The sequence below is a fragment of the Pseudonaja textilis genome, chromosome 9 (assembly GCF_049901715.1).
Source record: "Pseudonaja textilis isolate UNSWEBS1 chromosome 9, rPseTex1.2, whole genome shotgun sequence".
NCBI lineage: Eukaryota > Metazoa > Chordata > Lepidosauria > Squamata > Elapidae > Pseudonaja > Pseudonaja textilis.
The window spans coordinates 14,429,879-14,452,574 of NC_141998.1; the positions used below are offsets into that span (position 1 = coordinate 14,429,879).

General features: G+C 39.8%; 1 protein-coding gene across 2 annotated transcripts in view; it reads right to left on the bottom strand.

The window, feature by feature from the left end:
- Nucleotides 1–10: 10 nt before the first annotated feature.
- The window catches only part of AEBP1 (AE binding protein 1), a 34,460-nt gene continuing 11,774 nt past the window's right edge, over nt 11–22,696 (bottom strand). The window contains exons 6-22 of one of the 2 annotated variants that reach the window (XM_026718079.2): nt 20,981–21,067; nt 19,284–19,361; nt 18,002–18,058; nt 17,305–17,397; nt 16,930–17,001; nt 16,410–16,519; nt 14,485–14,624; nt 13,853–13,937; nt 13,054–13,198; nt 12,701–12,792; nt 12,268–12,391; nt 8,670–8,866; nt 7,750–7,929; nt 6,555–6,897; nt 5,768–5,907; nt 4,717–4,816; nt 11–1,914 (exon numbers count right to left, since the gene is read on the bottom strand). In XM_026718079.2, coding sequence (XP_026573864.1) covers nt 1,355–1,914; nt 4,717–4,816; nt 5,768–5,907; nt 6,555–6,897; nt 7,750–7,929; nt 8,670–8,866; nt 12,268–12,391; nt 12,701–12,792; nt 13,054–13,198; nt 13,853–13,937; nt 14,485–14,624; nt 16,410–16,519; nt 16,930–17,001; nt 17,305–17,397; nt 18,002–18,058; nt 19,284–19,361; nt 20,981–21,067 — 2,603 coding nt within the window. In that variant the 3' untranslated portion in view covers nt 11–1,354. Of the gene's footprint in view, nt 1,915–4,716; nt 4,817–5,767; nt 5,908–6,554; nt 6,898–7,749; nt 7,930–8,669; nt 8,867–12,267; nt 12,392–12,700; nt 12,793–13,053; nt 13,199–13,852; nt 13,938–14,484; nt 14,625–16,409; nt 16,520–16,929; nt 17,002–17,304; nt 17,398–18,001; nt 18,059–19,283; nt 19,365–20,980; nt 21,068–22,696 lie in introns of both variants that reach the window. The other variant, XM_026718078.2, reaches the window with a different exon arrangement.

Genomic DNA, 22,696 nt, shown 5'->3' on the forward strand with positions numbered 1-22,696 from the left:
AACAAGGGAATTTCTTGTATAATTCATTTTATTCAATGAATACAACTGTTGGAAAAACAAAAAGGCTCAAGGCGACCCTGGACTGCTTCCTGGGCAGCAGCTGCTTCAAACTTAGAAAATCACAATCTTCCTCCTTGACTGTTGCAATCAAGGCAACAGCTTTCCTTGATGTTAGGAGGACCACAACAAAGTGATACTGACTTTGTAACTGGGAAACAATTAGGTTGTATCAACTCCTCACTTTGGAAAATACCCAGAATGCTGGGTATATGGGAATTCAAGCCAAATCAAGTGAGCAAAACTGAAAGAAAGCCATTTATGCTTTGGAAACTTAACCTGATTGGCATATTGAGAAGTCAAAAATAGATTTTTCCCCTCAATCAATTTTCAACTTAATCAATTTTTGCTTGGTTCTAGTTATGGCTCTTATTCTAATGCTTTAAGAATTCTTTCACTTCTTAAATAGAACTCGAAAGAAATATGAATTTTTCATATAGCACATCTCTTTCATAAAAGTATTAAAACTGCAAATAAACAGTCATGGGAGCACTTGGATAAAACGGTTGGGTTGTGTCCCAAATATGTGTCAGTGCTTGATGGGCTCCATTATTTCAGTGGGAAGCATGGGGAAGCAACAGCTGTGGGCCACTGGATAAAGGCCTAGCCTGCTTCTCTCTCTACATTGCAAGAATCCTACACTGTAGATTACAGTAAAGCAGCTGCCCCCAACCTTTTGGGCAACAGGGACTGGTCTCATTGAGAAAGTTTTCCATGGACCGGAGGGGGCGTGGTTTTGCATGCTCCCTACATCCTATGGATGGGGCTTTGCTTGTTTGCGCTGCCCAGTTGCTGGCATGCTGAGGACCAGTGCTGGTCCTTGGACTAGGGTGGTGGTGCTGGGGACCCCTGCTGTAAAGAACATCATAGAGTAGAATGGAGTAAAAAAAAGTGAATATACCAGAACGATAAAGATTAAGCCAGATTATGTTCTTAGCTTGTTCCCTATTCTATAGTCAGTCTGAGATGTACAATTCGTTCACCTCAACTTTCCATTCAGCAGGGCTTTAGTGTTCCAGCCCTATATAGAAAGCTGAGCCTTTTTATCCAAAGAAGAAAGAGAAAATTGTTCGTTCGAAAGTTGTGTGTGTTTGAAAAATAAATGATGCAAATGTGACGGCTCTTGGAGCCTGCTTAAAGCAAGGGGTTCCTGGTGGGTCCTAAAACTAGGAGAATGTGCCTCCACATACTACAGTGAATAGATATCACTACCTGCTCCAGAAGAGGCGGAGTAGGCTTTAGGAATGTCTTTAGAGCGTTCCTGGCCTGCAGGCCTCACAAATTTGACAGACTAATCCTAATCGCCAAAGTTCACTGTGTACGTCTCTGCTGTGGTCATGGGAAAGGCTGTGCCAGTCATCTCCGCCTCGGTTATTTCCTCCGTTACGGTTTCCCATTCTGTCACCGTCTCCGTGTAGACATCGGCATCCCAAGAAGTGGCTGATTCTGCTATGGGAGGCTCTTGGCTCCATGGTGGGAGCGTGGTGCTGCTGAACCAGAAGGGAAATGCAGAACTTGGAGGAATGGTGGTGGGAATGCTTGTGCTGGTTTTCCGCAGCCGTTCAAGCATCTTCTGGCGCAGGCGAGCTCTTTGGCGCATCCTCATCCTCCAGCGCATGCGCTCCTTAGGTGTCATGGGTCGTCCCAGCATGGGCCTCCCAAGAGGGTGGTTGCCGTTCATGGCTATGATCTCTCGGATGCGTTTCCAGTTGGACCGTGACAAGATGAAGTTGCACTGGGTGGCTCCGATGTCATAAAAGACGCTGCAGGTTTTGACACTCGGATTGTAGGCTTCGGCCTTGGCTGTAACACGATATTCGCCAGGATTCAGGATGCGCCAGTAATCGCCTCCACTTGCTGGAAAACAAGAGAGCAACATCTGATGAGCCATGGTGGTACAGTGGTTAGAAAGCAGTATCACAGGCTAATTCCGACTGCCCACTGCTAGCAGTTCAGCAGTTTGAGTCTCCCCAACCCAACGTTGACCCAGCCTTCCATCCTGAAGTCGGTAAAATGAGGACCCAGATTGTTGGGGGTAATATGCTGACTCTGTAAAATGCTTAGGGCTGAAAAGCACCGTGAAGCTGTATATAAATCTAAGTGCTGTTGCCATGATGCTGAAACTGCAAATAAGGAAATGTGTTCCAGTATTTGAAGGGTTGCGGAGAGTCAACCTATTTTCCCGAAGCACAAGAAGACAAGACAAGAAACGATGGAAATTAAAGAGGGAGAGAAACTAGAACTAAGGAAAATTTCCTAACACTGAAAACAACCAGAGGAACGGCTTGCCTTCAAAAGTTGTGGATGCTCCATCACTGGAGGCTTTTGGTCTGAAATGGTATAGGATCTCCTACTTGAGGATGGGGTTGAACTAGAAGACCAAGGTCCCTTCCAACTCTGTGTGTATGAAAAAAGGCACATGCGGCTTCCGGTTTGAGCTTCAGCGACAGACCGAAACCTCGTCTCTGCGAGGCTTCGATCCGTGCTTGCCGCTGGAGCGCCCCGAGCTGGCTGGTTTCAGGGCTAAGCCACCCTGTAGAGGTGGTGAAGAGAGGGGAGACTGCCAGCAGGGTTGAGGAGAGTTGCATCTCTCCTCTCCAGCTGGCCATTACTCCCTTTCCCGAAGGTGGTCAGAAATGGCCACCACAAAGAAGAACTCGACCGGAAAAGAATGTGCAGGAGGAAGATAAGAAGAGAAAGTTTTGATTGACCGGGTCAAACAGCAAAAGCAACAAATAAGGTACCCTGGAATTGAAACTATTAAAAAACAATAACATTGTTCCCTAAGAAGATTTTTAAGGTGCGAAGGAGAGAGAAAAGGGAAAATATTTGGTTTTCTCCTTTTCCTATACTGACAACTAAGAGACTTAAGCAAGAAATTGGGGAAAAAATCCACTTTGACATCAATAGGCATTTAATGTTGAAAATAAAAAGTCAAAGGGATAATAAAGATTTCTGGATAATTAAAAGCTTTTGAAAACAGGAAAGGAGAGAAAAAGAATAAAAGGGTAGGATCTGGAAGGGAGGAGACTGCCTGGAATTAAAAAAGAACTTACAGCAAAATCTCAACAAGACTTCTAAAAGATACATTCTAACTGAAATATCGCAACAAAAACCCCAGGAAGAGAAAGTCAAAAAAGAAATAAGAAGATATAACTCGGGACTATCTGGATTACTTGATGATTTCTGGATTCTTGGTTATTGTTTTGAATGACTAAAATCAATCGGGTGGTTGTTTAAAACTGTTTAAAATGGCTCCACTTTTAGAAGAACTGAAAATGGAACTTAAAAAGTACAAAGAAGATGCACAAGAAAGGAGAGGTTCTTTTGGCTTCGTATTTCAGTTTTTAGAAATGGAGATTTGGAATTATGAGAAACAACAAGAAATGCCTGCAGAACAAGAAGATTGCGACAAAGAAGAAGCCATCTTTAATGAACAAGTAATCTTAGATGGGGGAAAAAAGGAAAGGGAGGAAAGAGAATGGAAAGTTTAAGATTGGGAAAACAACTCCCCCCCCCCCAAAAAAAAAATAGAGTGAAAAATAAGTATAAAATCAGAAAGCAACAGAAGAGGGAAATGCAGAAGAGAGAATTAGAACTAGGGAGACAAGGGGGTAAAAAGGGGAGGGAGAAGATGAGAGGGAAGAAAGAAAGGAAAAGAAGTTATAAAGGACAGAAGCAAAATATAGAGAAACAGGGCCTATTTAGAGAGAATGGGTGAAAACTTAATGGAAAAAGGGATTCTGCAAAGGTACATAAGATAGTATGGTTATCTTAGAAACAAATAATTTTAGAAAATATGAAACTGTATGATTAAAATGTCTGATAAAATAGCTACCGTAATTCAGTGGAATGCTTGTCAATAAGTAAATGTAACTAAAGGTATATTTAATGATTTATAAAACATGTGAAGAGAAATAAGGGAAAAATTAATTATGGAGATTATATGTGTTTTTAAGGAAGTATGATATTTAATTGAAAAGAAGTGTTAAAGATGTTAAGATTTTAATGATTATTAATGATAGAACTGAACTGGAATGGAATGAGGGTTTATAATTACATATATTTACAATCTTTTTTTTAAAGAATATAGTGTGTATTATAAGAATGTACCAAGCAGAATTCGATTGGAAGTTATGTATTATGTATTACATTGAAGGTCATAAACTTAAGATATATATTGAAGTTTAAATAAGAGTTGAATGGATGTAATTAAAAGATATAAAGGTGTCATACTCCAATTAGTAACTACAGGAGAAAATTTGTTTAATGAGAAAAGATAATATGAAATTGAAACAGGACAGACAAAAGTATAAGTATAATGATTTGAATTGAGATGAGATAATCAAAATAAAATTGAGAAAATTAAAAGAGGGGAAAAACTATATAGAAAATGTAAAATAGTATAAGATATGGAATAGAATACAAAAAGGAGCATGAAATTGAGTTTTGTGTCTGTATAAAGAAGTTCAACCCGGGACCATGCTATTTTCAAAAAAGACGTTTTACTTGTATTTTGTATGTGTGAAAACCCAAATAAAACTTTATTAAAAAAGAAAAAGGGCACATGCTTTGCAAGCAAAAAGATCAAGGAGATCTGTGTGCTAAGAAGGCTCGACGAAAGGACTTGTATATTTGGCTTCACTATTCTAGGCATACCTGTTTGCACATCGTGTTTGATCCCCATCACAGAAATGGATGCATTTGCAATAGGATCTCCTTGTTGATCTGTCACTGTGCCCTTAATACCGCGATGTACCTGTAAGACACAGCCTTTAAGATTGGAAAATTACATTTTTATTTTAAATTGCTTAGATGTTGCCTTTCCTGTGGTCATCTACCTCAGATCTCCAGGCTTCCAAAAAGTCCATTAAGCTACTATGAAAAGACAGGTGCCTGCTAAGAACTCAGATGGCTCATAGGATACTTGGCATGTATTCCAAGTTAGTGCACTAGATATTTTGCATAGTACGCAATGGGAAAAAAGCATGTTCTGGTAATCTCCATCCACCAAAATGTTTGAGGGTGCTCAGAGAAGGACTGTACAGGAACTAACCCTGTAAACACTGTCCAACCATCCAATATTTCTACTGTCCTTGAATAGCAGAGACAGAAGAGCTAACCAAGCTTTCAATGCTCCAGCGAAGTACATAAAAACAATGTAGTTTAGCAGGTTAGGCACTGATCTCGAAGTCGAGATACTTAGATTTAAATACCTGTCCAGCCTAACAGTTTATTAAGTGACTTGGGGCCAGTCACTTAGCTCAAGATAATAAGTTCATTGGTTTATTGATGGGATAGTAAGTAGAGACTCTGCTCGAGACACCACCTTGAACTCCAAAGAAAAGATGGCTTATAAATGTAATTTTAAAATGTGCATTAATCATTTCCCTCTTTTCCATTAAAATGACTATTTGGAGACAACAAAAGAAAGTACAACTGTTTTCCATCTACTCTATCCAGCTAGCCAGCTGTGTTGTTGTTCCAAGTTGTTCTCTTCATGACTTGGTGAAGGACACTCACCTACTTCTACATGCAAGTAGAAGTAAAGGTATATTATTGGCTTAATCCTTATTGACTGAGCAGGTTATCAGGTGCACCTGATGTATATTGAGATACTCTAAGCACAAGGTGCTACTTTTCTATATCTGCCCTGCGTAGCTGAAAAGGTTTGTTTACTGCCACTCTGTGGACCAATTCTGCACCTCACCTGCTCCATGAATGTCAGCAGAGATTCCTTGTTGTTTTCCCACTCCTGTGGAAGTTCACTTTCATGGGGAAATTTGTCACACCCAGGATAGATGGAGAGCTCCAGACAGTTGGAGTGTAGGTAGCTGAAATCATTCAGGGCTGAAAGAGTTAACAGGAAAAGGACATCACCTTCCACTCTCCACTTTAATTCCCTTGACAAACTCGCTTCTACAAGTTGTATAAAGACTGCAAAGTCAGGATGAAGTGAAATTTAGAAAACCCAACTGATGTTTAAACCCTCAAAGGGTGAGAAACCAAACTTCACGAGAGAACTGCTTAAACAATAAATATATCCTATTTAATCTCATATTCTATTGGAGATCATACTGATCCAGAAATCTATCTAAACCTAGTGTCACCACTGCGCATGCATGCATGCACACATATACAAGATTACAATTCTGAAATTTCCTTATGCCTTTAAATTCTTCAGCTTGCTAATTCTCCGTTCCTTTTTGTGTTCTACAAAATGGGAGGATACTTTGAACCAAAAAGATCAACATTGTAATGAAAAAATATAGAATGCCTCTCATGTGCTCTATGCAAATTCAGAACCAAGCAGGAGAGGACCAAAAAGGCATTGGACAAACACGAGTTGAAAGCAAAAAGGAGGCAGGAGAACTTGAAAGAATCTTGTTTGAAATGTGTACATCCACATGCAGCTCTGTTTTATCAATAGCAGCACTTCTCCTAACAGATCAAATGGTTGAGGTTCCTTCTGCTTGTCTTCCATGCTTCATACTTACTGCCCGCTTGTGGTTTCCACTTGGCCCCATTGACAATCCCCATTCCATTGGTCACATCTTGATCCTGACAACCTCCACGAAACGTTTCCGTCATTGTGAGATGGGCCGATGCATAGGAAATCGCCAGCCAGCGGAAGATGGCATGGTCTGGGGTCTCTCTGACTTCTGGGTTTTCCTCTTCATAGTCTTCCAGGGATGGTGGCGGACCTACTTCATTCTCATTGATGGGCCGAGCCATGTTAAAAGGATAGGTAATGAGTTTCTCTCCCCCTTGGAAGTTGGCACCAAGCACAAAGGGGATCTTCTCCATCCAGGCTAGGATGGCCTTCACCTCAACTGCCACCTGGGAGAAAAAGGTTCCAAAGTAAAGTCATGGATGCTGGAAAGAATGTGATCACACCAGAATATTCCAATGAAAAATAAGTATTTTTTTTCTTGTAAGCCATGATTAAGCTGCTTTTTTCCCCCCATTTTAAAAGTGAAGCTATATAAAGTTCTACTTCAGTTTCCATCTCAACTCCTGGTGACTTAAAAATCAATTTAGTTTTCTTAGTAATACCACAGAACCAATCTCTCCTAGAAAGCTTTTTCAACAACTAGACTAAAGCCCTGTTCAGCTTTTCTAAAATCATCCAGCCCAAGCAGATGGAAAGAAACAAAAAAGGTTGGGTCACTCTTTTTAACTGATGGAAGCTTGTTAAAGAGAGTTCCAACTTAGAAGTAAGAAGAATTTTTTTATGACAGGGACAACAATTAATCAATGGAATAGCTTCCCACAGAGTTGTGGGTGTTCCATCACTGGAGAGGTTCAATAATGGACTGGACAATTATTTGACTGGGATAGTATAAGGTCTCCTGCCTTGAGCAGGTAGTTGAACTAGAACAGGGGTCTTCAACCTTGGCAACTTTATGACTTGTGGACTTCAACTCCCAGAATTCCTCAGCCAGCTTTGCTGAGGAATTCTGGGAATTGAAGTCCACAAGTCTTAAAATTGCCAAGGTTGGAGATCCTTGAACTAGAAGACCTCTGAAGTCCCTTCCAGCCCCATGACTCTATACGTTTCTTGAACTGGATTATTTCTGGCTTTAAAAACCTCACATACATATTTTAGGGGCTGGTGGGTTTTTCCTGCACCAGCATGCTAGTTTTTCCTGCACCAGATGTTCACCCATCTTCTTCTGTCTGTGTACTTACTGCAGCATCTTCTGCAAGGTAGTGATCAGGAATTGGCATGTGGTGGTTGGGGACTCTGTGTGGTACCCATTTTCTCTCTTCTGCAGCCCAGAGGATGCTGTTGAGATCAGGGAAGTTCTCAAAGAGATCAAAGCCTTCTTCATTCCAATGTCCCAGAGCCCAACTCCCTAATTCTGAGCCCTGGAAAGAGGATGGTGATGATGTTATCCATTCAATTGTGTCCGACTCTTGGTGATTGTATGAGCCAGGTCTCTCCACATCTTTCAATCTTACACTACTTCTTTGAGTTTTTCTATGCTCTGGCTGGTGTCAGTTTTGATGGTATCCAGCCACCATGTTTTTTGGCAGCCTGGTTTCCTTTTACTGCTAACTCTTCCAAACATAATTGCTTCCTCCAGTGAATTCCTTCATGTGACATGGACAAAATGTGGGGGAAAGAGGACATGCTTGCATAATCATATTCATGGGTAGGCCTTACATTTATTTCTATTGGTTTTTTTGTTGCTTTTTGAGACAGCCTCAATCACAAGTAGGCCTCCCTATTTTTGTTTGTTCCCTGTGGGAACAAACCAATGCCAAAAGCTTTCTAGAAACTGTTAAGGTGTGTATAAAACTAACATGGCAGTTGTATATAAACACTAACTTCAAATTTGCAAGGCTGAAAATTGCTTGGACGCTTTGTGCTCAACTTGGGCAGAAGACCTAATTCTGAAATGGCTCAACCAGCCAACTTTTTTGTTTTTCTAATGGAGAAAGTAAGGAACAGCAGTGCAAAGCCAAAGCAGATCTTAGTGTGCATGAATTTAGAAAGTTAGCAAACTGGTATAATTGTTGTTGTTGTTGGCCCCAGCTGTTCCAGCTTGAGGTTCCCTCCATCTGTCTTTGGATTCCTTCAGCTCAGTCTACCGAGTCAGACTCACCATTTGGCTGGCAATCTCATAGCCATCAGGATTGAGCGACGGGACAAGGTGGATGCGGGTTTCCGTCACCAGATTCCGGATGCGTGGATTTCCATCCTTGAACTCTTTGCATATAAACTGCATCAGCATAAGCAGCAGCTCCCGACCCAACACCTCGTTGCCATGGATGCCAGCTGTATAGCGGAATTCTGGCTCTCCTATAATAATCCAAAATGAAAAGCTGCTGATACTCCATTAGAAAAGGCAACAAAGACCCCATATTTACATCAACACCCATCATGCTGTTCGTTCCTTTGGAAACCATATTATGCAAAAGGCAGAAAGAAAGTAGAGGGCAAAAGAAATTAGAAGCACATTTTATAAGGTAATGAATCTATTTTCTTTTTATGACCCTGTAATCCCTTTATTCAGGGTGGAGTGAGGGTGACTGAATGGAGCTGAGTGTTTACTGGCTAGATGCCCTTCCTGACACCTATGTGGAGTTTGCAGCAGCTCTTTATGTCCTGGTAAAGAAACCTCTGCTGCTGCCTAGGATTGAACACTCAGCCTTCTGAGTGGGAGATGAGTGCCTTCACTTCTAGGCCACCACCACTTACTTGAACTAATATTATATATATATATACTATTACGTATTGCTTCAATTATTTATGACATTATCTCTATCAAGCATGACTACTTTTGTCTTTAATATCATAATTTTTAGACCTGCAGGTAATCCTTGACTTAGAACTATTTGTTTAATAACTATTAGAAATTACAACAGGACAGGACTTCCGGTTTGAAGGGCTTCGGTGACAGACAGAAATCCGTGATCGTGCGCGGTTTCTGTCAGCTCGCCACTGGAGCGCCCCGAGCCGGCTGGTTTCAGGGCTAAGCCACCCGGAAAGATGGTGAAGAGTGGGGGAGACCACCAGCAGGGTGGAGGAGAGCTGCATCTCTCCTCTTCAGCTGGCCATTACTCCCTTTCCTGAAGGCAGTTGTAGCAGTGGTCAGAAATGGCCACCACAAAGGAGAACTCGACTGGAAAAGAATGTGCAGGAGGAAGATAAGAAGTGAAAGTTTTGGGTGACCGGGTTAAATTGTAAAAGCAACAACTAAAGTACCCCGGAATTTAAACTTACAAAAAATAACATCACTCCCAAAGAAGAGTCGGAAGCAGAGAAGGAAAATGAAAAGGGAAAGGTTTGGCTTTTTTTTCCTTCTCTCTCCTTCCCTATACTGACAACTAAGAGACTTAAATCAGAAATCAGAAAAATCCGCTTTGACATCAAGAGGCAATTAAGCTGAAAAGAAAACAAAATGCCAAAGTGATAATTAAGATTTCTGGACATTAAAAATTTTCTTTTTCATAAGCAGGAAGGGAGAGAAAAAGAATAAGGGCAGGATCTGGAAGAGGGAGGAGACTGCCTGGAATTAAAAAGAATACAGTAAAACTTCAACAAGACTTCTAAAAGATACATTTTAACCGAAACTTTGCAACTAAATAGTAACACCAGGAAGAGAAAGTGAAAAAAAGAGCAAAAAAGAAACCGCTTGCATGTATTTGGATTATTTGGTGATCTTTGGATTCTTGGTTATTATATTTGAATGACTAAAATCAATCGGGTGGTTGTTTAAAAATTTATACAATGGCACCACTTCTGGATGAATTGAAAATGGAACTTAAAAAGTACAAAGAAGATGCACAAGAAGGGAAGGGTTCTTTTGGCTTCGTTTTTCAATTCTTAGAAATGGAGATTTGGAACTATGAGAAACAACAAGAAAAGACTGCAAAACAAGAAGACTGGGGCAAAGAAGAAGCCATCTTTAATGAACAAGCAATTTTATGTGGGGAAGAAAAAGGAAAGGGGGAAAAGAGAATGGAGAATTTAAGACTTAAAAAAACAACCAAAGAAAAGAAAAATAATTCGAAAAATAAGTATAATACTGGAAAGCAACAGAAAAGGGGAATACAGAAGAGAGAAATAGAGGTAGAGAGACAGGGGGTAAAAAGGGGAGAGGGAAGAAGAGAGGGAAGAAGGAAAGGAAAAGAAGTTACAAAGGACCAGAGCAAGATATAGAGAAACAGGATCTATTTAGAGATAATGGGTGAAAATCTAACTGAAAAAAGGATTCTGTAAAGGTACATAAGATTGTATTGTTATATTAGTAATAGAAATAACTTTAGAAAATTGGAAACAACGTATGATTAAAATGAGGGATAAAATAGTGTAATTTAGTGAAATGTTTGTGAATAAAATAAGTGAAATAAAATAAATGAGAAAATTGAATTAGGAAGGAACGGGAACATTTTAATTAGTTAATGTTCTATAAAATATAAGTGAAGGGGGTGGGAATTAACTATGGAAAGCTTATAATTGTTCCCATGGAAGTATGATATTTAATTGAAAAGTAATGTTAAAGATGTTAAGACTTTAATGAATATTAATATTAATGATAGAATTGAATTGGAATGGAATGTTGTTTCAATTATATACATTTATATCTTTTTCTTTTTTAAAGAATACAGTATGTATTTTAAGAATGTACCAAGCAGAATCCGAATGGAAGTTATGTATTATATTGAATGTTACAAATTAGGGAAAAGATATAAAGGCGTCATACTCCAATCAGTAACTACAGGAGAAATTTTGTTTAATGAGAAAAGATAATAGATAATTGAAACAGGACAGACAAAAAATATAAATACAATGATTTGAATTGAGATGAGATAATTAAAATAAAATTGAGAAAATTAAAAAAGGGGAGAAGCTATGCAGAAAATGTAAAATAGTAATAAGATATGGAATAGAATATAAAAATGAGCATGAACCTGAATTTGTGTCTGTACGAAGAAGTGTAACCCGGGATTATGCTACTTTCAAAAAAGATGTTTTATCTGTATTTTTTTTTCTCTTTGTGAAAACTCAAATAAAATTTACAAAAAAAAAAAAGAAATTACAACAGGACTGAATAAAATGGCTTATGACCAGTCTTCACATTTATGACCATTACAGCATCCCGACAGTCATATGATCAAAGTTCAGGTGCTTGGCAACCACCATGAATTTATGACAGTCGCAGCATCCCATGGTCATAGGATTGTCATTTGCAACCTTCCCAGCTGGCGGGAAAGCCAGATTGACTTAATGACTGCAAGATTCACTTATCAACCACACTGATTTGTTTAACAACCATGGCAAAAATAATAATATCATTGAATGCTATCAACACTTAACTTATTAACACCCTTCTGAAAATAACAAGTAAAATTTGTATGTCATATTGTGCATATATATATGTATGTATGTATGGATCTTTGGTTATTCGGGTTTTCTCCCACATAAAATTGGAAGTATCCTGGCGACGTTTCGACGAAATCTCATTCATCATCTTCAGGCTTGTGTCTTTGGCTTTGTGCTTCTCATACAAATACCTGCGAACACCTCAGAAAACATATATATATATATATATATATTAAGTTTATGTTATGTCTCTGTGTGTACACACAGACTCTTCTCTTGAATTAAGACGAAAAGATCTGTGATCCAATCTGCCTAATATTTTGGGATGTCTGCCTCTTTGGGGCCTGGCCTGCCAAAGGCAGTGGGATTCTTACCCAGTTCATGCTCGCCTGGATTATCGGATATCTCCATAGCGTAGATCTTAAGTCCTCGAAAGCTTTTGCCAATATTGTAGATGCGGGTGATGGTGGGACATTCTTCATTCACTACTTTCATCAGCTGCAAGGAAAGAAAACAATGGTACTCCCAGCCCGAAAATTGAAGTTAGAGATGGGATTAGAATAGGAGTGGGTTAATGGAAGCTTTTGAACCATTCACAACCTGCAACGGTGCTGAACTCCACCCAAGGAGAATTCATAGGGCATACAAGACACACAGACACACTGTTGCACTCAAATTGAAATTGAAACTTCAAATTGAATTGAAACTTTATCACCTACTATTTTTTAACCTCTTTACTTGCCTAAATCCTGTCTCCAAAGCAGCATTTCTTGAAGAGTAAAGATCTTTTTCAACATGCATATTTACCTGTCTCATATCCTTGTAGTTGTGATGGCGGAAGTCCAGGTTGTCCACTGATGTCATCACTTCGTTTTGCAAACTGTAATAGTTGTAGATGCCTGCGAAAAGAGAGGGGGAGCAGGAGGGGAAGAACAGATTAAACATGGCTGGAACTTTAATATCAAATCGTCTCCCTTTGATACCAAATGAATAGCTGCTTATTACCCAGTCAGAATTTTAGCTCCAATTAGAGCAGTTTTGCTAGCAGCAGACCTCTAAGAGTTTAGTCTTTCCCATCACCTTCCACAAATTACCTTCTTTTTAAATGGTCATTTTGAACTGGACAAGGGACCAAGGACTACTGTTTCTTCCATACTTACTGGAGAGGGGACAGCCCAGAACTTCCAATCTCATACAGAGACTACCATTCCACGTCAATGGGTAGAGCCGAATATAACGGGCCACCTTTGGTTCTGGAAATTCAGTCATTACGGGAGTGTCTTTGTCAACATTTCCATAAAAAAGCTAGAAAAGAGAGAAGGAGAAACAGGGAAAGCTTTTTTTGTTTTGATTTTTTGCCAATCAAGAAGATCCAGCTACCATATAATCCTTAAGCCTCTCATTTTTCTTTTGTTCAAAATCTTTCTAATGTACTTTAGCACTTTAGAGTCCTTTGGACATACGTCCATTAAAAGAAGTATTTAAAAAAAAAATCTGCCACACTTTTCATATCAATTGGTGCTCCCTTGAACAATTTTTAAATAGTTTTGATTATCCTATGAGTTTGCACCATCAAGCGCGATCATTTTCTCTGCAGTCCTCTGGAAATTAATTTTGAAATTGATAGACAGATTTGCAAATAAAGGAATAACCAAAGTAAAGAGTGACTATGGTCCTCAAACTTTCTCAACCCCCTTGAATTCAACAGCACAGTACAGGTCCTGGCTAATCAGGATAAAGTTAATCAAAGATAAGGTCAGACTGACTTTTTCTACTTGACATCCTTTAGCTTGTTAGGACTAGAACCTCCATAATTCAAAGCCAGCAGAGTCACTGCCAATTTTGGGAATTGCTGTTTCAGCCCATCTGGACGCAGTCAGTCAGGTGTGAATAACATTGTTAAAAGACAAACCATTTCACGTCAGGCACCAGAAGGCTTTTCCAAGATCAAATACATACCATTTCTTCATAACCATTACTGTACATGAGCCAGTTCTGGCTATCGTTGCTAAAGCCAATGTAGAAAGTGGTGACAAAGTCCTCACTAGGACAGACAAAAGAGAAAGAGAAAATGAATCAATGGGAGCTAGAAAGCTCATTGGAGGTAACATCAGTGTTCTCATCTCTCCCCCTTTTAAGAAAACCAGAATTCTAGTCTTGATGAAGAGAACCTGAATATATGGGAGTGATGCTTGGTAAGGACTCAGAAGCCAGTGGCCTAGAGGTGGAGCTCTCGCTTCACAATTAGGAGGCTGTGAGTTCAATCCTAGGTAGAGACTAGATGACCTCCAAGGTCCCTTATTATTCTATGATCTACTTCCACTAATCAGAAACTGGAATGCCCCAATCCTATTTGCTCACTATAGCAATAATTATACAATAAGCAATTATAAGTTCTTACTTAATACCGTACCCATCATCTAGAATTCATTTTCTTCTTTAGTTGCAGAATTGTAGAGCATGTGGAGATCTAATACAGAGCAACACTATATTGTGGTCCACTTTTCCCATCCACATCCATTTATTTCTCCCATTCAACTGATTCTCCAAGACCCCACACATACAGCAGACTTGCCCAGACCCTCACATACTGGAGCAGAGAATCCCGGCCTTGGGTGATGACGCCCGTGAACTTGGTAATTCGCCTAGTATCCACTTGGATCCACTGTATGCTACTGTCATCTTCTGCACACCATGCACCATCAAAGTAATCATTCTCATTGGATCCAGCCTGGAGGGGCAAAATATAATAAGAAAAGCACAGAAGTACATCTTTAAATCAGCACTGAACTGATTTAATGCATGCAAAGCATGCAAATTGTTCAACTTTCTGGGAAAAGATGTATTTTAACAGATTAACAGAGTTGGAAGGGACCTCCCCACCCAAGCAGCAAACCCTACACCATTTCTGACAGATGGAAGTCCAGTCTCTTCTTGAAAGCCTCCTGTGATGCCCTCACAACTTCTGAAGGCAAGCTGTTCCATTGGTTGATTGTTCTCACTGTCAGAAATTTATCCTTATTTCCAGGTTGAATCTCTTCTTGTTCCGTTTCCATCCGTTATTCCTTGTTTGGCCTTTAGAAAATAGGTTGATTCCCCTCCTCTCTGTAACAGTCCCTCAAATATTGAAAGACTGTTATCATGTCACCTCTGGTCCTTCTCTTCACTAGATGAGTCATGCCCAATTCCTGCAATCATTCATTGTATCTTTTAGCCTCCAGTCCCCTGATCATCCTGGTTGCTCTTCTCTGCATTCTTTCTAGGGTCTCAACATATTTTTTATGGTGTGGTGACAAAAACTGGATGCAGTACTCTAGGTGTGGTCTTACTAAGGCTTTATAGAGTGGTATTAGTATCTCATTTGATCTTGATTGTATCCCTCTGTTAATGCAATTTAGGATTGCATTGTTTGTTTTGGCTGCTGCCACACACTCTTGGCTCATATTTAATTGGTTGTCCACTAAGACTCCAAGATCCCTCTCACAGTTACTGCTATTAAGCCTGGTTTCACCCAGTGTATATGTGTACTTTTGGTTTTTCTTGCGTAAGTGTTAAGTACTTTTCTCTATGTTGAATTTCATTTTGTTAGATACGGCCCAGTGCTCAAGTCTGTCAAGATCCATCTGGATCTTGAGCCTATCATTTAGGATGTTGGCTATCCCTGCCAGTTTAGTATCATCTGCAAATTTGGTAAGTCCCCTTCTATTCCTTCATCTAAGTCATTTATGAAGATATTGAAGTATACTGGGCCTAAGATGGAACCTTGTGGTACCCCAGTGCTTACTTCCCTCCATGTAGACATAGTACTGTTAAGGATTACTCATTGAGCATGATTTGTCAGCCAGTTACAAATCCATCTGATAGTGATGATATCTATCCTACTTTTTTCTAGCTTACCATGAAGTAGGTTGTGGTCTTCTTTGTCGAATGCCTTGTTGAAGTCAAAGTATACTATGTACACAGTATTTTGCTGATCCACTAATTTAGTCACTGTGTTGAATGAAGCGAGTAATTGCTAACACCCAGAATTGCTGGGAATTTGGCAGCAAATAAATTTAAATTATGGATGGTCACCCAGTCAGCTAGATGTTTAAACTAGATTTGACATTTTGTCCACCTATTGACCCCTTCCCAAGGATCTAGGGCAGGCAGATGCTGTTGGTTAATAATATTTAATAATATCATTGAAGGATGCAAACTGTTCCTAGTAAAACTGCCTTTTGCAATTGACTGATGATGGTGATTTTGTCAATGCCAATGATGTTCAAGTGGTGTTCTTAATGCTTGGGAATTTGAATCAAGGTATCTATATTACTACTGATACTATCTTTACTTTCTTCTGCCATAGGTATTCTACTTCTATTCTACTTCTATTTTGTGATTTTTCTCCATTCTTTCTCTTCCCTTCGGCTTTCTCCAGGTATTACAAAGGCCACTATCCAGACTTTTAATTTACATATTAATATCATTTCAGAGACATAGATTTACTACTTGAGATATCAATTCCAGGAAATACCTGCATATTGAGACGTCCACGCTGAGCTCCTAAACCATGTCGTAGCATGGAAGAAGACAAGATCTGATCATCCTCAATTCGATGAGATTCCATTCCAATGGGAGGGCATTCTGAAAATCAAAAGACACAGACAGGTCACATTTGCAGGCACTTTGATAAGCAGCTGCTGAATCAGTTGTCCAAAGAAACTCTGAAAGGAACACTTTTGAACTGGTATATAGTCAAGCAAAGACCTTCAAACGGCAAAATACAGAATGATTAGGATTTCACAAATAGATACAATAAGTTGCATTGATGCATCTTTTACTCCTATGTACAGGTAATTCTTATCTTACAACCAGAGTATTTGCCCACTCTTCTACTAAACAGAATCAAGGTGGGGTTACTTTGAGTCTCTTTCTCACACTCCCTTCTTTCCCAAGACTGAGGTGCTCATTTCTCATTTGTTTTCTCTCAACAGTTCTTCTACCAACTCTCACATTCCTTTGACAGTGTGATCCCTACATTCCTTTACACTTACTTATTTTCTCTTCTGGAGTCCATACATTTTCATCAGTTTCCCATTTTTTCCCTCCTGTTTTCTTTGGCTTCCCTGCATGCAAGGAAGAGGCAAAAGAGAAGTTATTCAAGTAGGAAAGAAAGCAAACAAGAAGATAAAAGACAGTAATTGAGAAACTGATGCATGAAGGGGAGGCACTGGATAGATAAATATTAGAGATATCTCTCCAATAAATATTAGAGATATCTCTCCAATCTTCTGAAGTCTATGACCCATAGGAGCTGCTTGGCAGAACCTAAGCACCAATTACTCTGCATCAATAAAACACTAGAGCAAATAATCTTTAAATTACAAGCTCAAGAAAATGCTCCTCTCTTCTTTCTGAAGCTTACTCACCTTTCTCCTTGCTTTTCTCCTCTGTCCATTTGTTCTCCTCTGTCTCACCCTCCTCTTCCTCCTTGCTACTGCCTCCTCCTTTCTTAGGTTTCTCTGATTCAGAGCAAAGAGAAAAAGTGTTAATATCAGGCACTGAGATTCCCAACAGTGCATACTCAATCTTTCTCACTTTCTTGTTTGTTGGGGCAAATGTACAGATAAGGAAGATAAGTGACTGAAAAGCAATCTGATGGAAATGTTTTAAAGCCAAAGTGGTGGCTTACAATTGATGGAGAAGTGTTAATCATGCAGATGTGTTAATTCATGGAGGAAGTTATTGGGGCAGAGTTGCAGGAACACCAATGTTGACTCCCTTCCTTGCTTAAAATTGAGAAGGTTGGGATGGTCCAGTGTGGTGGCCTAGAGGTGGAGCTCTTGCCTCACAATCAGGAGACTGTGAGTTCGATCCTAGGTAGAGGCTAATATTTGGAATAGCCTCATCTACTTGAGCAGGGGTTGGACTAGATGACCTCCAAGGTCCCTTCCAACTCTGTTATTCTATGTCTAAAACTCAACCTGGGATCTGCCACATCTTGGGTCAACCAGTTCATCCAATTCACATTCCCTCCTAACAACAAACCCCTTCCTGCAGAATCAAGCCAACCCAGTTTCCATGTCCTCATTTGGTTTGAGTTTCTCCTCATCTTCTCCATCTCACCTTCATCTGTTTCACTGGGGAATTTTTTGGGCTCCTGGGGAGGCAGACCATAATCCACTACAGGGGAAAATGAAATCAGAAATGCAATTAAAGGAGTATTCAGGGTCTCCACAGTTTCACCATCCTTTCAAACTGAGCTATTCCAACTTCATGATAGATATATTCATAGGGATTTTTTTCAATGTGTATATTTCATCAGCATGATTCAAAACTGTCTCCATAGCCTAGATATTCTCCAGAAATATGGACTTTCCTGCCGACATAGGAAGTTTTGGAATGAGATGTTTCAGCATGTTTGTACACTATTACTTTGGATAAGGCTGATCTAAACTATGGTGCAGCAATTACATCTGGTCTTGGCCACTTCAGAAATGTATGTATATTGTTATAAATTTCTGAGAAGGCGGAAAAAAATGGAGCAAATAAATACTCTACTATATAATCATTAATTTAACTTTTCTCCAAATCCTAAAAGGTTAATTCATCCAGGCCTTTCTCAAAGTCATCAGTTTATTTCATGACCAAGTTAGCACAGCCCAGTATGAATAAAGAAGTTTAAAACCTATATTGTAGTCACCTAACTGGTCTTCAGAATGTTGAAGAATATTGCCCTCTTCCACCCCATGGTCCCAGCAAAATCAGTTACAGAGGGAATTTTTGGCAGCAGGGAAAGAAATAACACACTATTCTCTATTGCAATTGCTGAGCTGTTCCATATTAATAGTTTCATAATAAACAAAGAATGAAGTGTACATAAAAGAAAATTCTTGGGACCCTTTCCAACTGGAGGTTCAAGAATACCAAAATGGATGTGCACCTGTTGAAGACCAAATTGACCTTTCAGATTTATCTCTTCTGACAAAGATCCACTATAAACTTGCTGTGTTGGGAAGTCTACTGAGGTACATTAAAGCAACATCAGGACCCATTCCACCTTCCTAGCTGAAAGGGGGCAGTTAATTGAGGAACATCTCTGCATTGTTTCATCTACGCCATTCTTCCTCAGCCTGGTTCTTTCTGGATGTGGCTCATGAGCAAGATAGCTGGGAAGAAGAAAATTGTAGCCCCACACAACAGTCAAGCACCAATAAGGAGAATTCTGCTCCAAGCCACGTGCTTGCCTAAGAACTCCAATGATCGCTCAGGAACATTGGAGAAATTGCAAAAGAAGAGTCGATGTGAAGGAGATTCATCTTGGGAGAAAGAAATTAATCAGCAGAATAATGCTGATTCTTCTTCTTCTTTTATGACTCTTCCATAAAATACATGAAATAGCACATACCATCTTCATAATCTGGCAACTGTATCCCTCCATCATAATGACTCTCGAAAGGAGGGGTGGGAGGTTCCTCCACCTTCTCTGCTGAGCAAAACAGAAACAGTAGTTGGATTCCAAAGAGGCAATAACTCTTTGGTTAAAGGTCCTGTGGAAGAAGCCTGTTTACATCCAGCTTGAATACTCCAATAAAAGTCCAGGATCATTTTCATTTATGAAAACTTACTTGTTTATTAAACACATAACATGATATTACTGAGGTGAAACTAACTCTGAATTTATCTAGCATCAGTTCACAATATTAAACAATGAATTTCCCAGTCCAAACCCCAGGATCCCACATAGAGTATATAAACAAGTTCTCTTATTATGGGAACCATCTGCCTTTCTCTTCACATCTGTTAATAAGTCCTTGAAAAGTTTCCACATTTCCACAAGCTTCTGTGGGACTGCAGGAGTTTCATTTCTCCGACTAACCCATTTGTAATAAACACCTCTCCTTTCTATAATGACAAGCTGAAATGAATGAGGCAGATAGCTGCCAATGTTTCACTCTTGACAAAGGCATTTCTAAGCAGACCATGCTTGTGGATCTTTTGCTACTACCAATTGTCCCAATATTAAGTATTTAGAAGAACAGAAACACGTGGCCAGCAGACATAAAATTGGAGACTGTGAAATATCTTCTGCCTCTCTTGTAATTCAGAGCAGGAGGAAGTGGGTGAAAATTCCCATTACATGAAGTTGATCGGGAAGAGATTATCCAGTTAAAATTAGCTGTGCAACCCTGAGCAATCTGAGTGTGTGTGCATGCATGCACATCTTTGAGTCAGTGTGGACCCTTGGCAGCTGTGTGGACAAGTCCCTGCAATTTTCTTGGCAAGATTTCAGAAGTGCTTTGCCATTGCTTCCTTCCGAGGGCTGAAAGAGAGGGCTTGGCCCAGGGACACCCAGATAGCTTTGTGTCTAAAGCAGGACTAGAACTTTTGGACTCCCAGTTTCTAGCCTGGTGCCTTAATCACTGCACCAGCCTGGTTCTCTACTAATCAGAAGGTTGATTTTTTTTTAATGAAAAAAGATTGGCAGGCTTCAAGGTCACCATTTTCCATTTGTGTGTGAAACTAAATTCCTCCGTGTTTTAAGCTTTATGAACTTTCAATATGTACCTAGATAGGGAGGGAGAAACTCTCCCCAAGGAAGTGGAAAGAAATGGGCTAAATATCCCCCTAGAGTGGTGTTTCTGAACCTTGGCAACTTGGAGATGTATGGACTTCAATTCCCAGAACTGAAAAGAGTTGAATGCACACATCTTAAACTTCTCAAGGTTAAGAAGCATTGTCCTACAGCACCATGCCCACTACAACCCTCAGTGAGAAACAATAATAATGACAACAATTATTACAATACAACATATACATACAGCAATTATTACTATACAATACATTATAACCATTTGTTCTAGCCACCCACCAAAATGACCATCTATTGCTGATGGTGTAAAAACAATGGCTTTCCAAGGATTCAATAACTTTCCCAGCATTATCTTAAAACCCCAAGCCAAGAAAGGGTCATTTTATTCCTTGCAACCCTGTGAAATGTTTCATCATTAGGCTGAGAAGCATCTTCTTGCCTGCCTCTGGCTCTCAACCTCCTTGTATTTTTGAACCTTCTGGTGAAATGATAGGGAGGCCAAGGATACCTACTGGGTTTCTCCTCTGGTTCCAGCCTGGGTCTCTCAGGTTTCTTTTGCGATGGTTTTTTGGGTTTTTTCTCACGCCGGACATATTGATCTGTACAAAGAAAAAGGATTTCGTCAGAAGGAGACCGGGAGGTTGTAAGGGAGGAGATTCCATCCATGCATTTCACCCTATGTTCTATTTTCTCTTCTTAAAGCTATGGAAGGTCTCAGCAGTTTGTTTATTTATTTATTTGTATCCTGCCTGTATTGTTTTTATAAATAACTCAGGGTGGCAAATATATCCAAACACAGCTTCATTCCCCTATTTTGCCCACAACAACCACCTTGTGCAGTGCGTTGGGTTGAATGAGTATGACTGGCCTAATATTACCCAGCTCCCTTTCATGCCAAAGGTGGAACTAAAACTCAGAGTCTCCTATTATGATTAGCCCAAAGTCACTCAGGTGGCTTTCATGGCTAAGGCAGGACTTGAACTCACAGGGTCTTGCTTTCTAGCCTGGTGCCTTAAACACTAGACCAAATTGGCTCTCTCAGTTAACGAGAGGGACTGTTACTTTGGATAAAATGAACCAGTGGTCTGTCAGATCTGTTGTCATAATCTGGGAGTCCTGCAGACACAGAAGCCTCAGCATGCAGAACCTTCCACAATGCTATTGGAGGTGGGAACTCCAGGAGCCAAATCTCACATGACTTGAGGGAATCCAGATTGAGGAAGGTAGTCATATCCAATAAGACAGACTTTCATGGCCAAGTTGGCCGGAGAGTTTTTGAGGTCTCATTGCAACAGATTTAAGGCCAAATGTCATGCTCACACAACATGGGAAAGTCAAGAAAGTCATTTTGGGCTCAGAACAATCACAAATATATCTATCAAAGCAGCAGAGAATCTGATTTTTTCCAAATTTATCAATTGCAACTATTCAGAGTCACTTGAACTATGAGATGGGCAGAAAATAAAATGAAGAAAATTATTGTGAATCCATTCTGGAGCCTAACACAACTCTAACAAATCCTGCTTGCAACTGCATCTCTCCACTTAATCCCTTTTTGACAACAGTTCTGGGAATAGCCCTCGTTTGTCCACTCAGTCCTGGAGGGGCAGGGGAATGTGCAAGCCAAAACTGCAGGAAGTGCCAGTGAGAAGTGAGCATATATAAAGTCATAATTGTTTAACTTTATAGGATATAAATGGAGAGACGGAAGCATTCAGACTCCTGGGCCTCCTAATTCAGTGGTTGGCATAAAATAAGGAAATAAGAAAATACTTTTTCACCCAAGCCTGATGCTTCACTTAACATTTGTTTTGGCAAAATCTCTCTCATCAGTCAAACATTATTCAGAAAATGCTGGGCATTTTCCATTCATGTAGGCCAAACTAAAGCTAGAGCACATGAGGCGGAAATGAAGGGTAAATCTGACGGATGAGGGGGAGGGAAAATTTCTGTGGTGCTGAACTGCTCCCTTCTAAGACAGATTCAAGGCACTGCAACATGGTAAGCATGATGATGATGATGATGATGATGATGATGATGACAACGTCAACTACAACTACTACTACGCATCCATAATTTCTGCCATGTACAAAAGGAACTGACTTTCACAGCAGAGATCAAGCCAGGATCCGCCTTTATTTCCAATTCACAGCATGGAGCTAAAATAGTTTTTCTGCAGCTCTTAAATGTTCTCTTTCTCTTTTTCTCAAATGCCTAAATGGGAGCAA